This window comes from Bufo gargarizans, chromosome 3, assembly GCF_014858855.1.
Source record: "Bufo gargarizans isolate SCDJY-AF-19 chromosome 3, ASM1485885v1, whole genome shotgun sequence".
Classification (NCBI taxonomy): domain Eukaryota; kingdom Metazoa; phylum Chordata; class Amphibia; order Anura; family Bufonidae; genus Bufo; species Bufo gargarizans.
Window position 1 is genome coordinate 51,726,521 of NC_058082.1, and position 18,206 is coordinate 51,744,726.

Consider the following 18,206-nt stretch of genomic DNA (forward strand, 5'->3'; position numbering starts at 1 on the left):
ATTATTGTGCACAAGGTAGGTCAAGGTAATGATCTTCTCCAATCCAGCATCAACATTGATCTGGATTACAAAACAGACCCAGTTATCTCTGGCTGAAGCTTGATGCACGCTGATGCCTAAAATGCTCACACCAATCACTGCAAAAACAAGAGCAAATATCAAAGGAACAAAGCCTCTCCCCAATAGCAGCAGGTGGAGAAGCCTGAGCAATATACCCAAACAATCCCCCTTGGCTCAGGGATAGGATACCCAGTACACATTCTGGCAAGACCCCTAAACAAAATCACTTGGTACAAAATAAAGGATGACCAGCAAAAGCTACTGCAGCTGTTTTGGGGCGATTGCCCCTCATCAGTGAGGGCTTTGAGAGGCCTTTGTCAGTATTCAGGGGGTACTATTTCTCTTTATGGAGAGTACCTAGAAGACAGAAGTTTTATAGGGCAGGCAATGCACCTCTAGAAAAAAGGTATGCAACTGTAACACCCCAGAGTGGTGTTACCACTTCTTCACCCTGCTACTATCTCTAACGGGCTAACCTGAATGTCATCTGTGTATTTCTATTCAGGTCCTTTATATGGTGCAATAATATTTCTATGCCACTTCTTTATTAAATTTAATTTACCTGGTTCACCAGCAGGTGACAGCAAACACGGCAGAGCTGTACTTAGATAGAATGGAACTTTCCATTCCATTCTAACCCCCCTCTGGAGAGAAGTGGGCAAGTCCTACTTCCTGCAGGAAGGGTGGGGACCAGTTAGCTTTAGTGATGGGAAGTTCGGATCTTTCAAATGAATCGGTTCATGAATCGGATCTTCGGTTCACTTCATGAGCCGGCAGAGGCAAGTGAACTGAAGATCAATGCGCATGCTCAGCTCATCGAATCTTCGGTTCTTTTGCTGAGTCGGCTCTCAAGTGAACCGAAGGTCAGGAGGGACTGGCTTCTGGCAAACACAGCTCTGCTGCAGTGGAGCAGACTGTGATAATTGTCTGAGAGTTTTAGTTAAAAGAATCGTGTCACCGAGTCCCTACCAGACTTCCTGCTCTGCTACAGCATGTAGCAGAGCTGTGTGTGTACAGGGTGCATGTAGCAGTGTAGCATGATGCTACACTGCTGCATGCACCCTGTACACAGACAGCTCTGCTACATGCTAGATTAATGCCCCCCCTTCCCCCCGGACGGACTTACAGGAAGCCGCAGAGCAGAGAGCCTGGCAGGGACTCGGTGACTCATGGTTCTTTTAACTCAAAAGAATCAAATGAGTCTCTGACTCATTCGATTCTTTTAACTAATAGACTCAGACGATTCTCTGATTCCCTGCAGACTCCCCCTGTGCTGGTAGGCAGTGCTGGCTGCCTCTGATTGGTTGGAGGGTGGGGAGGGGCGGGGCTAGCGTCCACTGCCGGCTCCTATTTCACTGCCTGCTGCTGCCTCTATGCTGATCTGACTGAGCCGTTTCATTCGGATCAGCTCAGTCAGAGGAACAGACTCTTCCGGATCAGTGAACTGAATCGGTTCAAAAGAACGATTCGTTCATGATCCGGACATCACTAGTTAGCTTCAGTCTAGCTTACCTCCTGCTAGGGGAAGGGTATGTAGGGGCACGTCTCTGCTGTACGTGCCCACATGAGCCAGAACACCTTAAGCTCTGCTGGCCATGAAGGTCAAAGCTTGAAGCCTCAGAAGCCAGAAGGAAAGTTCCCTGGTATAACAATAAGACAGAGTACAGAGAGAAAGTGCAGCACCAAGAAGAAAGCAAAGACACTATTTAAGCTTGTCAGTACAGCAGAGTGAGAGAAAGACAGCAAAGTTGAGTTTGCCTGCCAGTTTCATGCTAAAGCCTGCTGAAACCAAGATATAGCCTGAAATCTGCTTTGGAAAAACGTTTATTCAAGTAAAGCTGCCATTGAAATTCATCTCAAGGTCTGGACTCAAGTTATTCTTTTATCCCTCAATTATTCCCCCTATTTATTGCTTCGGAGCCAAAGCTTGGGGTCCAGCCGTATCCAGGTAGGAGCACCGTGACACACATAGAAACAGATAGGCTGCACTATACTACTTGGCATTTCCTACACCTGGGACACGCATTATATAGAGGAAGAGGCGCCCGTTGCACAACTAACTCTATTTCCAAAAGAAATTAAGCAAACAGTGGCATTAGAAGCTCAGCTTTCTTTTCATTTGGAAAGAGTACTAAGTTGCTTACCTTTTTCCCAGAGGAGCATTGCCTGGCCTATAAAACTCATAGCGCCTACTAGGTGCCCTCCAAGTAAAAATAGAACCCTCCCCCCCCCCTCCCCCAAAGTGTGAACTGTGTAATGCTACGTCTCTCCAGTGGTGGTGCTAAAGGGAAAGTAAACAATTGTTGCTCAGTTTCCCTATGAATAGATGTGAGTGTTGTGGTTTTCAGCAGAGGAACACCTTCTAATCAGTTTATCGTCAGTGGACACTTTTAACTAATAGGGATTGTTCAAAATAGATAAGTTCTTTAAAGGGGACCTGTCATATTAAACATGGTGTCTGAGCTGAAGGCAGCATGTTGATGAGCATGAGGTGGTGAGCAGATTGATAGTTTTGTCTTTTGTGGGAAAAGATTCAGAAAAACTTTAATTTTATTCAATTAAATTCCTGCTCATTCTGGGCTTTGAAGTCAAGGAGGCGGTCCTATCAGTGATTAATAGCCTTCCCTCTATGACTGTGTATACAGAGATATCTGTCAATCACTGATTGAAGTCAAGGAGGCGGTCCTATCAGTGATTAATAGCCTTCCCTCTATGACTGTGTATACAGAGATATCTGTCAATCACTGATAGGACCGCCTCCTTGACTTCAAAGACCTAAATGAATAGAATACAAGTTTTACTGAATATTTTCCCACAAAACTTTATACATATATGTATTAATCTGCTCAGCCTCTCCTGCTCTATAACATGCCCGAAGATTATTTTGCATTTTAAGAGCTTGTTTAGCTAACTTGTTAGCCAGATTTGTTTTTGATTGGGCAGCATGGTGGCTCAGTGGTAGCCCTGGTGACTTATAGCGCTGGATCCTGGGTTTGAATCTAACCAGGGAAAACTTTTGCTTGGAGTTTTTATTTTCTCCCGCTGTTTCTGACTGTCAGACAACTGGTTGCAGCATGAGCCCTTCCCCATTGCTTTGTCTTCTATAGTAGACTGTGCATGCTAAGCCCTGTCTGGCTGTCCCCTTATCTAAGCACCAACCATTTATTTCATGAAAATGGAAGGGGACAGGAGGAAATTATGTGAAATATTTCTACAATACTTTTTTCCCAGGGGCCTGCAGAAAATCCTATAGACCGACAAACAGCGTGGGCAAGATTTCTTCTGTTTACTTTTACCATTCACTTCTAGGTTCCTTTAAGACAATGAGGTATAGCATGTGGTCTGCATTTGTTTTTCCTTTGTAGAGAAATACTTTTTTAATGAGTGCATACACCATTGTTTGAATGTGTTGTATTCGTATTCTTGTTGTGGTCACTACAGTACAATGTGACATATAACAACCCTGCCTGTCAATGTGCAAAATATACAAAGAAATATAAACTGTCTAGGCCATGATTGCATAATCAGAGGACCAGTCTTTCAATACTTAGAGTACTTGTCTCATCCTCTTCATTAGAGGCAAAATACCCAGGTAAGTCAAGCATCTGTTGCTCAGCATCTGTGAGTCTAAAGGTGGAATTATCATAGAAGGAATATTCAGCACCCCATGGGAAACTCTGACATTTCTCTCTCCGGTAATGTGATGGACTGTGAGCACTCTTCCGTTGGTAGTTATCTTTAGGGGAATGTGAGCTTTCCTGAGCCTGGTTCCAAGACTTCTCCAATGGTGAAGGACCTTTTCGCATTCGGTTTAGTTCTGTTCTCTCTGATTTCAATTTGCCAGCGATATACCTGCTACTTATTAAATCAGGTTTACTCTCCCCTTGCTGTAGATAATGACTTTTTGGTGAATGCCTGATGGCATCAAGAGGGAAGGAGACGCCTCTTGTAAGATTTTCTGGGCTTTTCTCTAGTCTTATAGGTTTATTTTTAGGTCTCTCTACTGTGGAATATTCCCACATCTTGGTCCTTGAGTTATAAACCATTGTATGTCTTGGAGATATTGAGGTCAAACTTCTTTCTCTGTAGGGTTTAATATGTTTAGTTTCATGGAAACTAGAGGTTCTTCTAAAGTTACTTTTTTGATAGCCTCTGTCATACCTTCCTTTAGCATCACTGGTCCTAACAGGGGATATTTTAGGTAGTGTTTGACCATGTGTTGGTGGAAACCTTGAACTAGGCCTCTCATTGGGATTTTGGATATGGCTGTTCTTTGTTTCTAAGAATGGAGACTGTATCCTAAACTTATTTGCAGCAGATTCTTCTAAGTTTTCTGGCACCAAAGGAGGGGCCAGTGAAATATCTACTGCAGTATCTGCCAATGGGTTCTGAGAGACATGATACACTTTAGTGGTCTCTGTGAGGCCTTTTTGTTTCATCTCTTTTAGCTGTTGTTGAGCAAGACGATAACTGAAGATGGGTGGTATTAACTTCTGACTATTTGCTTGTGCACAGTCATTCTCTGCCGTAGTTTGTTCCTCAGTCACACGTGTGCTTTGCCTGTAGTTTAAAGGTATATGAACTTCTTCTTCCATGCTTTCCTGTTGACCATCTCCTGCATCTGAGAAGCTCTCCCTCACTTGATAGATGTTCTCCTCATCAGAGTTTTTACGACAGCTGACTGAATGAGAAGAGTTGTGTCTGGTCACCATACTGCACTTGCCCGCCTTAGAGAACCTCCTCCAGACGGTAATCACAATGGTGATGAAGATGATAAAAAGACACAGAGAAATACCAGTGATAGTAACTGTATTGCTAGTTTTGGAGTCGTCTTTTGTATTTGTGGTAGATTTACTTGAAGGTTTCACAGCTGAACCAAAAAGAAGAAAAAAGACTCGTCAGTCTGCAGAATGTGTTTGGTCACAACATTGCACATTTTATTTACAAACAAGCCATACACGTAGAAGTAAAGTATGCCTATATGAATTGATGTAAATGCACCAAAAATTATTTCTTGAAGAATTGAAGATTTCCCTCACACAAACTGTCAGTGCACAATAGAAGCTGCCCATACACATTATTGACATTTGTATGCTCCGCTGACAGTCTGTGTTTATGGGGGGCCTCCTGACTCTCCCTTGAAGGCTCATGTTGGTGGTAGAGTGTTTATGTTCATAGAGAAGTCGAGGAATAGCTATTGGCCAAAATGTGTCCGTCCAAGAACCATTATGTGTATGGCTAACTGTAGTCTATACTTATTTGGTACAAAATGAATTAAATCTTAAGCCTGACCCTTCTAGAATGTCCTCCATGTGTGAAATACAGTATTGTGGAAAATCCTCCTATTTGGAATAGTATATAAACATTTGGAACACTGTAAGTGGCAACAGTGACAGTAATTTGTTTCTCAATTGAGTTTTCCTAAAATGGATTATATTAATCAATGCACAGTAATCAAGGCGCAAGAAAAACATATTTAAAGAGGTTGTCCAACTCTTTAAAAGTCATGGCCTACACACAGGATACGCCATCACTTGTAAAGCGCTAGGCAACCGCATTGTGGGCCACTATTCAAAATCATATGCAGTGTAGACTTATGTTAGATGGTGCCCTATGCAGTATATTCTACAGATACCCCTTTCGCTCCCATAATGTGTACTGTCAGAACGTGTACAAATAACTACACCACAGTGCCCAATTATCAATGGCATTAAGTATGGCACACAGTAAATGACAATGTTATACAGCTCTACCAGTATAAATTATACAGTACTTTAGTGCCATTGTCACATAAGTAAAAATCACGCAGCGGTGACACGTCTCAGCCAGAGATTGGCTGAGCAGGTATTTCTTTCCATTTCCTGTGGGTTGAACCTGGACCAGGAAGTGCAGACCCTGTAAGCGTTGGCAGTGGTGTAACTAGAGTTCTATGGGCCCCAGGGCGACCTTTGGATTGGGAGGCGCCCATGCTGGGCCCGGTAGCACCCTCTATGACCACAATCAAAACACCCCTGGTCTCTGGTAATAATAATATCCCACCACTAATGTACCTATAAGTGCCCACAGTAATATCCCTATAGTTCCCCCAGTAGTGCCCTTCCATTGCCCCCAGTAGTGCCCTTCCATTGCCCCCAGTAGTGCCCTTCCATTGCCCCCAGTATTGTCGCTCCACTGCCCCCCAAAAATGTCCTTCCACTGTCTCCACAAATAAACATCATTAACATCAGTCAGGCTCCGCCCACCCACTACATTTGTGAATAATACTAGTAGAACAGCGCTGGGGTCTGATAGATCCTGGACCGCAAGTGATGCAGTCGAGAGGAGAGCTCTATCGGGGCCCGGTATGAAGTACAGTTACAGTGCCGGGCCCCATTAAATGTGAGTGCAACCTTCCCCCGCCGGGCCCAGTCACGGTGGCACTCTCTGCAACCGCGATTGTTATTCCCCTGAGTGTTGGAATGGCAGCAGTGGGATATTCTCCTTTACTATTTTTTTTTTATCCTGACAGATAACTGACAGGAAATGGAGACAATAATACAATGGGGTAACTGGGGACCAAGCCCGCCACCACCAGAAAGCAGAAGATTCTAGGTGCATCCTTGTTCTAATATAAAGTGGCTGACATACTCAGGCAGTCCTCCAGAGAGCAGAGGGAGGTCTCCTTCATGTTCCCATTGCATTGAGCATTTACGGGTGATGATGAAAGGCAACTTCTGTACCGTTCTCTGTGGCCATCACCACAAGTGACGCTGCAGGAGCTCCATGGCTGCCACAGGCTCCACGTTTCTGACAAAAAAAAGAAAAACAGAATATTGATTTTAATTTTCACAGGTGTGTAAAGTCAAAGTAAATCAGGACATTAATCCTAATGAATACAATAGTTACATAGCTTGTGCAGATAAAAAAGGCATAAGTCGATCTAATTCAACCAAGATATGGGTGGAGGTGTGAATTTTAGCAAAGGGGAGTGAGAACTAGACTTCTACACATTAACATAAGCATTCACCTTATTCAGTTCTAAGAAATTATCCTTTTTTTTTTTTAACCGTCAACTGTTCCTCCCATTACCGTGTCATGAGTTAGACCATTCCTCCAGTCGGAGGCAGTGACCCCTTGTCTTTTGAGGAGATTTTACATGGAACAGTTTTTCAACGTATTTTTTGTAGGGCCCATTTATATATTTGTATAGGTTAATCATGTCCCCCTCCCCCTCCCCCTTAGAAGTCTCTTCTCAAGACTAAATAAATGTATCTATTTTAATCTTTCTTTATAACTAAGACCCTCCATGCCCCTTATCAGTTCAGTCGCTCTCCTCTGTACTTTTTCCAGCTGCAGAGCGTTCTTTCTATGGACTGGTGCCCAGAACTGAACTGCATATTCCAGATGAGACCGCACCAACACTTGGTAAAGTGATAATATTACAACCCTGCCTCGCGAGTCCGTGCCTCGTTTAATACATGACAATATCCTGCTAGCCGTAGAAGCAACTGCTTGACATTATATGTTGTTATTTAACCCCTTCGCTACCAGCGCCGTACATGTAATGCGCTGGAACGATGGCCAAACATGCAGGCACCATGGCCGACGGGTACCTACGCGGCTTCAAACAGGTTAGACCAGCGACTAATGACAGCTAATGACTGCGACCGGCAATAATAAAGTGTGATCATGGCATCTAAAGGGTGAAAAACACAGAAGCTCACGCTTCCGGGCTTCTTACCAGCATCCTCTGCGGCCAATGAGGATGTTGGTAATTGATTTCAGGCCAACATAAGAAATGAGCAATTCTGTACCAATATGGAAACATAATAAAAATATTGGTACAGAATAAATAAAAAATACAGCATTTTGTAGCCTCAAACACAAGCTACAAAACTATACATATATATCAGCCGACCTCTGATACCAATAAAGGTATTTACCAGAAGTACCATCTGTGGGACTGACGTTCTTCCTAAGATCCTACAAGCGATCCAGACGAGGGAGGTTGTGTTTGAGCTTTATCCCACAGCCCACCTCCCTGGTGAAGTGAGTTATTTATTCACAATTGCAGTTTTTACCATTTATACCATTGGTTTTATCGTGGATAGTATTATCATTATTTTAGGTAGGCACTTATTCATATACATTTTTTACATTTCTATTATATGAATATATATATACATTTACATATGCCTTTATCTGCTCTTTTACATAGAATTTTAGTTACTAGCAGTAGATTGCGGCCCTCCACGTGGTTGTGACCTTTTTTTCCCTTTCACTATTTATACCTATGTAGCATTGTTTTCTACATATACAGTCACCACTGGCAGCCTCCTACTACCTCTCCCTCCTTTTAGCGACCATCTCTCCTTCCTGCAGTTACTCTAAGATCTTTTGGACTTACATACAAACAGTTCTTTGATTAACACTTTTTCCTTTTGCTCTGTGTTACAATGGGCCACTATGCTACAGGGATAATGGATGGAACACTGCACATGTGACAATGGGCCAGCATTCTGCAGGGACAATGGCCGTAGAAACACCACGAGTATCACAATGGTCCAGCATCCTTCTGTGACAATGGATGAATCACTGCACATGTCAGAATGGGCCAGCATCCTCCTGTGACAATGGATGGAACACTGCATATGCCACAATAGGCCAACATCCTCCAAGGAACAACGGTCAGAACGCTGAGCATCTCACAATGCGCCAACATCCTCCAAGGACAATGGATGAAACTGGCAGAACTCCACTTGTGTCACAATGAACCAGCATCCTCCTGTGACGATGGACTGAACACTGCGTTTGTCACAATAGGCCAGCATCATCTAGGGACAATGCCCGGAACACCGCGCTTGTCACAATAATTCAGCATCTTTCAAAGACAACTCACAGAGCAATGCATGTGTTGAAATGGGACAGCATCCTTCTGTGACAATGGAACGGAACACTGTATGTGTCACAATGGTTCAGCATCTTGCAAGGACAACCGACAGAACTCTGCGCATAGGACAATGGGTGAGCATTCTGTTGTGACAATGAATGGAACACTGTATATATAAAAAATGGGCCATCATCCTCCAGAGAATATGGATTGAAACTGCATGTGTCACATTGGGCCAGTATCTTCCAGAGAAAATGGATGAAACTCCAATAGAGTCACAATGGACCAGCATCCTACAGAAACAATGGTGGTCCGAAAACTACGCATGTCATAACAGGCCAGCATTCTCCTGAAAAAATGGATGGAACTCCACCTGTGTCATAATGAGACGATGCATGGAACTGGGACAATGCATGGAACACTGCTCAAGTCACAATGGGCCAGCATCCTCCAGGGATAATGGATTGAATACTGTGCGTGTCACAATGGTCCAGCATTCTCCTGAGACAATGGACAGAACACTGTATATGTCACAATGGGCCAGACTCCTCCTGAGACAATGGACAGAACATTGTATATGTCACAATGGGCCAGCCTCCTCCTGAGACAATGGACAGAACACTGTATATGTCACAATAGGCCAGCCTCCTCCTGAGACAATGGACAGAACACTGTATATGTCACAATGGGCCAGCCTCCTCCTGAGACAATGGACAGAACACTGTATATGTCACAATGGCCCAGCACCTTCTAAGGACAATGGAATAAACACTGTAAATGTCACAATGGATCAACATCCTCCTGTGACAATGAACAGAACACTTTATATCTAAGGGCAAAAACGGGGAAGGGATGGTGCTCAATATCTCAGTGTGAACTCCACACACCAGAAAGTAGTTGTAAAGGAAGAGTTATGGAAGATATGGCACTCATATATCTGGAGGACTGCTTAAACATTTGATTTTATTGAATTCAAATATTATAATGGTCCACAGGTCATAATTGAGAAAAACTTCGTAAATCTAAAATATTCATACAAGATACGTAAATTGTACAGAAAATAAAACTCAAATTAATTAAAACATCAATAATTAAAACATCACTAAAATGACGATTCACTATGTAAATCACTGAGGCATAGGATGACTGATTGAACGTATATGCCTGACAGCACTTGGTATGTCCACCACAATGTAATCTGATCGTCGAATATTATGATTGTTTTTGATCAAATCATCACCATATATTCGATAACCGCAATTGGTATGTCCACCACAATATACTCCGGTTAACAAATGTAATGATCGTTCAGGCCGGATTTTCGATCAGGTAATCACGGAATATTCGACATCAGCGATCGCCGATTAACATGTTGTAATACGTTTGTGTAATTTTCACAGAAAGCAGAACGTAGTTTCGGTTCGATTATTGGCTGTGAGTTACAGGTGTTGTGTTGGTCCAACACCATATATTCGAGCGGCTCACAAAGTCAATATTTCGTAATAGAAACTCTGTGTAATAATTCACAAGTTATCGCAGCTTGAATTGTTCGGGGTTTCAGCTCTCTAGTGGCGTCCCACCTATCTATGAGCTGTACTACTCCCTTACCTCTAAAGTGAAGTGTGGCTTTTTCCTCTGATCTCCGCTGCTTCAGCGTCTCTCGTGCTCGAATCCTGGGTTGTTCCGATCAAAGTAGAATGGAACAGTAAAGCTCCAGGGAGTTCTTTGGCAGGCACGGGACAAATCTGTTTTCAACCAGCAGATGGAAAAGAGGTACATGTCTAGGTTGTCTCCAGCATACGCAGAAATCGTGGTATTAGAGGGTCCAGATTCCTCCCAGACGTGTTTTGAAGTCTTATGGGTTCTGACTTCTTCCTCAGTGGTGACCTGGCACCCACTACACCACCTTTTTATATCACATTTCCTGATTAGGATCCAGTAGGAACAAAATCCTTTCTTGGACCCAGATGACGGTCAGATAGAAAATCTGGCCCAGATTTTGATATACAGAGCCAATTGTGATGTCATTAGTATTGTTAGTCAGAATTGTTGCATCTGTCCATAGTTTATAGGTATCACACAGGTGAGATATGTCAAAATATCGCTTTTGAACGAAAAAAACGCATGGTGCGGTAGTGATGCGGTTCTCATGCGTTTTTTTTCCCCAATGCATTTTTTTGTCCAATGCTGCTGAAAAGTCATTCCTAACATCTTGGATAAAGGGTTTAGGTTATCTCAATTCTTTCCTAAGATATACCCTTATTTCCTCTTTTCTAATATTTTTAAATAATGCTTATCTTATAAATAATCACCATATGAAGTTAAAATTGGACCCTTCAAACACATATGTGATGTAGGAGGGCTTGTGTTAGACATGGTGAATATGAGAATGAGAAAACCAAAAATTTCCAGTTCGGCATTTAATCCATGTGGGATAAGGGTATAAGGATACCCTTATCCCACATGGATTAAATGCCAAACTGGAAATTTTTGTTTTTTTATAGATATAAGAGGCTCTTGGGTGGTGGCCTGTCCACTGATGTGCAGTCAGATGGTATTTTTATTACGTACATCCGACTGCCCCTTGGTGGAAGGCACCCACCCTGAAATCAACCGCATTCTCATATTCACCATGTCCAACATAAGCCCTCCTATATCACATATGTGTTTGAAGGGTCCAATTTTAACTTCATATGATCGTTTTTTGTGGGGACAGGAAATAACGTGGAGATCTTTAAATAGCCCCCTCCCCTTACCTGTTCAAGTAAATAACCGAGAAATTCTGAAATGGATGCAACATAATTATCATATTTATCTATTTTTTCAGTAACAAACCCCAAAAAAATCAGATTATGGCATCAGATTATTACATAAATGTGGGGGGGGGGGGGGATTTCCTGTGCCGCTGTGGAGGCTAGAGGAAAAACCAATTACCGGTTAGTAATTCTAATGTTTCCAAACGCCTTCACAGCGGCACGGATTCACAGAAGGAATAACAGAGAAATAAATAACTAGGGTGGGACCACTGCAGATAACGACATCTAATTGCTAATGTTGAAAAAAAGTAGAAGCGAATACCAGGTGGCTGAGCTTTTAGTCCCTTAGTAGCAAAACAGGATTGCCGATCTGATCCATCTTCCAATGGTTGTCTTGCTTGCCGCTTGTCCTCTATTTGGTCCAGAAAACTGAATGAAGAGTCTGTCGGTCTTCCTGAAGGTTTCTGTTGCTTTCAGGTAAGCTAACACACACCTGCGAACGTCCAGATTATGAAAACGCCTCTTCTCCGGACAACCTGCTGGAGAACCGAATGATGGCAACGAAACTTCTTGCAGACAGTAAAAATTTGAGACCACCGCCTCCGAAAGCCCTTTTTTTCCTAATAATTCCTGTTCAGGTTCAGGTTGCCAGACGTAGTTATGTCGACCTGGGGTGCAAGACTGGGCCCTGATGAAGAAGGTCTGGGAGAGGCGGCAGGATCCAGTAATCCCCTGCTGACATGTTCAATAATAGGGGAAACCAAGATCTTCTTGGCCAGTATGGAGCCACTAGAATTAGTTTGAACCTTTCTTGTAATACTTTTGACAGAATCCTGGGTATTAGAGCAAACGGGGGAAATGCGTACAGGATCTCGTTCGGACAAGGATGGGAGAGTGCATCTAGGAACAAAGGGCGGTCTTTGTAGAATACGGAACAAAATTTCTCCGTCTGTCTGTTCTGCCGAGTCGCAAACATTTCAAGGTGTGGTATCAACCACTTCTTTGTTATCTGAAGAAAAATTTGTTGATTTAAACACCATTCTCATTCTTTCAAAGTGTCTCTAATTAGAAAATCTGCGATCATGTTGTCTTTTCCCCTTATATGGACCGCCGTAATTGACTGTATATTCTTTTCTGCCCATTGAAAGATTTTTCTTGATACCTTTGCCAAGGACGCACTTTTTGTACCTCCCTGTTTGTTCAGGTAGGTGACCGTAGTGATGTTGTCTGATAGGATTTTGATGTCTTTTCCTTTTATTTCTAACTGAAGAGCTTTTAGGGCTTCCCACACTGCTGATAACTCCCTTAGATTTGAGGAGAATAGGCTTAGATTTTGACACCATGTTACCTGTACTACAGAGATGTCTGAATGAGCCCCCCAACCGGATCTGCTGGCGTCTGTTATTGTTACAGGGAGTATTTGTCGCCATGACACTCCGTTGCATAGGTTTCTTCTGTCTAGCCACATTAACCACTTCACATCCGCCCATAGTATATAAACGTCCTATGGGTGGATGTTTATCTCTGAATGACCGTTTTGGAACGTCCATTCAGAGATTGCAGCTGCATGCTAATTGCGCAGCTGTTGAGCAGGGGGCCCAATGTCAGTGACGGCAGGCCACCGCAGAGAGAAGGCAGGGATAGTTCCCAGGTGTCCCAGCCTTCTAGATAGATGTATACACAGCGGTCAAGGAGCGCTGTGTGTACGGATCAGAAAGCGCTATGCGCTTCATGTCCCGGCCCAGCCGTCATATGACCACCGGGACTGGGAGAGTGCAGGAGCTGTCAGGTCTTTCACAGACCACCATCAGCCCTGCAATGAGGCTGTACAGTGTTGTGTTCTGCTGTACAGCCTCTCTGGGGGCTGTATTTCCACTGTAACTGGGGCTACTATGTCAGCCCCAGTTACAGTAGAAATCAAGAGTGAAAAAAATAAATACAAATAAAAATGAAGTTAAATGTCCCCCAGAGGTCTTGTATGATCTTATGGAGGACGCAAAGTGTAAAAAATAAATAAAAAAATAAATAAAAAAATAATTTAAAAAAAATAAAAATAAAATATAGGTTTCATATGTAACTGCAAAAACTGCAACTCCAAGTGATCAAAAAGGCGTATATCCCATAAAATGGTACCAATAAAACAGTCACCTCGTTCCGCAAAAAATGAGCCCCTACATAAGAAAATCGCTCAAAAAACAAACAAAAAACTATTGCTCTCTTAACCTATTGTGTTAAAGTGAAATAATAAAAAAAAAAAAAGTATACATATTAGGTATCGCCACATCCATAACAACCAGCTCTATAAAACTATCACATGACCTAATCCCTCAGGTGAACACCATAAAAATTTTTAAATAAAAACTGCAAAAAAAAGCAGTTTTTTGTAATCTAACAAAGTGCAACACCAAGCGATCAAAAAGGCGTATGCCCCCCAAACTAGCACCAATCAAACCATCACCTCATCCTGCAAAAAATAAGAACCTAAGACCATGAGTCAAAAAATTAAAAAGCTATAGATCTCAGACTATTGTGTAAAACTTAAATAAATAAGAAAAAGTATACATATTAAGGATCGCCACGTCCGTAATGATCTGCTCTATAAAAGTCTCACATGACCTAACCCCTCAAGTGAATGCTGTAAAAATAAAATAAAAACTGTGCTAAAACAAACAATTTTTTGGTTACCTTGCCCCATCAAGTGTAATAATAAATTATCAAAAAATCATATGTACCCAAAAATGGTACCAATAAAAACGTCAACTCTTCCTGCAAAAAACGAGCCCCTGCACAAGACTATCAGCAGAAAAATAAAAAAAATATGGCGTTCAGAATATGGAGACAAAAACAATTTGTTTTTCACAAATGCTTTATTACGTAAAACGGAAACAAAGAAAGTAGACATATTTGATATAATTGCATCCATAACAACCTGAGCTACAAAAATAGCATATGATCTACCCTGTCAGATGAATGTTGTATCTTTTTTATTTTTTGACCGATTGTCTTAGTTAGGGTATCATTTAAAATAAAAACAGTGCCAAAACCACAATTTTTATTTTGTTACCTTGCCTCACAAAAAAAATCATAGAGCAATAAAAAAATCATATGTACCCCAAAATAGTACCAATAAAACTGGCCCCTTATGCCCTAGTTTCAAAAATAGGGTCACTTTTTTGGAGTTTCTACTGTAAGGGTGCATCAGGGGGGCTTTAAATGGGACATGGCATCTGAAAACCAGTTCAGCAAAATCTGCCTTCCAAAAACCATACGGTGCTCTATTCCTTCTGCTTCCTGCCGTGTGCCCTTACATCAGTTTACGACCACATGTGGGGAGTTTATGCAAACTGTAGAATCAGGGTAATAAATATTAAGTTTTGTTTGGCTGTTAACCCTCGATGTGTTAAAGAATTGGAACAAAATAGTTTAAGAATGTCTGTTAACCCTCGATGTGTTAAAGAATGGATTAAAATGGAAAATCTGCCAAAAAAGTGACATTTCTTTTAGTAACTTGTGGGGTGTAGTTTCTACAATGGGGCCATTTATGGGGGTTTCCACTATGTAAGCCCCACAAAGTGACTTCAAACCTGAACTTGTCCTTAAAAAGTGGGTTTTGCTTCTAAAATTCTAAGCCTTCTAACGTCCTAAAAAAATGACATTTACAAAATGATGCCAACATAAAGTAGACATATGGGAAATGTTAAGTAATAAATATTTTTTGAGGTATCACTTTCTGTTTAAAAGCAGAGAAATTGAAATTTTGAAAAATGCCAATTTTTCTAAATTTTCAGTAAATTTGGGATTATTTTATAAATAAAGGTGAAATATATAAACTCAAATTTACCACTGTCATAAAGTACAATTTGTCACGAGAAAACAAACAATCTCAGAATGGCTTGGATAAGTAAAAGCACTCCAAAGTTATTAACACATAAAATGACACATGTAGATTAGCATGAAGGGGGTAAATGGCCCGGAAATGGCCTGGATGTGAAGTGGTTAAAGAGTCTTGCCTGCTGAGGGACTCTCACTTTCTTTTCTAATGAGAACCTGGTCTTGTCCCAATTTTTTAACATGAACGTCTGTAGGACACGAGAGTGTGCTTGTGCCCACCTTACTGCAGGAATTCAAGATGACATAAGGCCCAGCACCTTCATCCATACCCGAATGGTAACTTTTTTCTTTCTCCAAAAGAGAGAAATTTCCTGATTCATTTTTGATAGTTTTTCTACAGGGAGGAAAGTCTTCATAAGATGTGAGTCCAACAACATTCCAAGAAAAATGTTCCTTTTTTCGGGACAAAGATCAGATTTTTCTAGATTTACCATCCAGCCTAGGTCTTTCAGATCCAGCTGTACTATGTTTAAGTGATTCTCCAATTTTTCTTTTGACTTTGCGGCAATGAGAAAATCGTCCAGATAAGGGAAAACAAGTATCCCTTTCTGATGTAGACTTGCTACCACCTCTGACATTACCTTTGAGAAGACTCTGGGGACTGACGTTAGGCCAAAGGGAAGGACCTGGAATTTAAAGTGGAAAACTTTTTTCCCCGACTGAACCGCAAACGATAATATGCGTCGGCCAGACCCAAGGTTGCCATGTAAATGTCTTTTCTGAGAAGATTTATTGTAGATTTTATTGTTTCCATTTTGAAATGTTTGTGCTGGACCTGGCAATTTAGGCCCTTTAAATTTATAATTGCTCTGTGAGAGCCATTACTAAGAAAATTGGGGAATAAAAGCCTGTCTTTTCTTCTCCAGGTGGAACAGGAACGATGGCTTTTTTCTGAAGTAGAATCATCAGTTGATTTATGAGCACTGACTGATCTCTTTTTAGTTCTTTGGTAATGCAAAAAACATCCTGAGGAGGGGAGGAAAATTCTATCTTTAGACCTGCCGAAATTACATCTAATACCCAGGGGGATCTGGAGATTTTTTCCCAGGAGGGACATTTTTTTTTTTTTTTTTGCCTTTCTCCCACTGCGCCTCTGACGTCATTGACTGCTAGGCTTTTGAGAGGAATTTGTCGGGTTAAAGAGAAAACCTCTACCCCTACCTCTACCTAAAAAAAAACTATTTTTTCTGGTCCTGCCTGCCCTTTGTGGAGGAGCCAAAATTCAGTCTCTGAAGAAAATATTTGGGTTCTGTTGGAAAACCTTTTTTCCTATTTGTAGCTTTTTCAAGGACATCATTGAGTACGGCCCCGAATACTCTGTCTCCCTCACAGGGGATACCGCACAACTTATTTTTTGAGGCTGAATACCCCTGACCATGACCTCAGCCACACAGCTTTTCTCGTGGCATTAGAAAGGGCTGCAGATCTGGCTCCCAGTTTTATCGTATCTACAGAGGCACCCGCCAGAAAATTAACTGGAGGTGGGAAGGGAGTTGGGGGGGGGGGGGGGGGGAGTGGGAGATTTAATAATGGTTTATTTGATGCAGTGTTATTGACGTGCTGATTTGGATAAAGTATGATTGATTTTACTGTATTGATATCCTATTGTCATATAATGTATGGTTTATCTGAATAATTGGCTGTATGTAAAACCTTTAATAAAAATGATCTGATAAAAAAATAAAAATAAATTTGCTGCCTGCTTAAACATGGGTAAGTAGGCAATAATGTCCTCTCTTGGAGTTCCTGCCACTAAATGCTTTTCCATCTGGTTAATCCAAATGGTCATGGACCTGGCAGTATAAATGGCCGCTACACTTGGTCTTAGAATGGCCATAGAAGCTTCCCATGATCTTTTTAAAAGAGCTTTACTTTTTTTGTCCATGGGGTCTTTTAAAAGACCTACATCCTCAAAAGGGAGAGCAGATTGTTTTGTTATTTTTGCTACCGGCGCATCTACTTTAGGACATTTATCCCAAAGGGGTGGTATCCTCCTTGGAAAACGGATACTTTCTTTTAAAAATCCTAGAGACCCCAGGCTTTTTTTCTGGTCCTGACCATTCTTTATTAATAAGTTTGATAATATTAGAATGCAGTGGAAAAACCCTTTTCCTCCCCCAAGACTCTAAACATAAGGTCCTGTACGGATTTTGGTTGTTTAGAGACTTTCAGATTTAAAGTCACCCTTATGGTTTTCAAGAGAGAATCTGTCTCTTCAATGGAACGAAGGGGACGACCGGACTCGTCTTCAGAGGAATTAGAGTCAGACCCGGAAAGTAACTCCCCTTAGAAGGGGCGGACATTGCTGACATGGAAGTGGAAGGTTTTTGAGATGCCAATTTACAGTCCACAGCGCTGCTCACTTCCACTTTGATAATGTTTCTGATACTATCCAGAAGGGAAGGAGATTCTTCTGATACAATCTTTTCCAAACACTTCACACAGAGGGGTTTTTATGACCGGAAGGCAGTCCCTTTTTGCAAATTGAACACTTTTTGATACGCTGAGAGGATTCAGACGATTTTTGTGTATCCCTGACCTAGGGGAATATATTAAAAGAATATGTTCAGAAGGAAGCAGCCTTTGGTCATAAAAGCAAATAGGTATCCCCTCACCAAGGTGAAAAACAG

The 18,206-nt window shown here is 41.7% G+C and overlaps 1 protein-coding gene across 1 annotated transcript in view; it reads right to left on the reverse strand.

Annotated features, from left to right (window-relative positions):
• Positions 1 to 2,876: 2,876 nt before the first annotated feature.
• THSD1 (thrombospondin type 1 domain containing 1) overlaps positions 2,877 to 18,206 on the reverse strand; it is a 30,174-nt gene continuing 14,844 nt past the window's right edge. The window contains 2 exon segments of the mRNA XM_044285070.1: positions 2,877 to 4,930; positions 6,688 to 6,846. Of these exon segments, the coding sequence (XP_044141005.1) occupies positions 3,585 to 4,930; positions 6,688 to 6,846 (1,505 nt within the window). The 3' untranslated portion in view covers positions 2,877 to 3,584.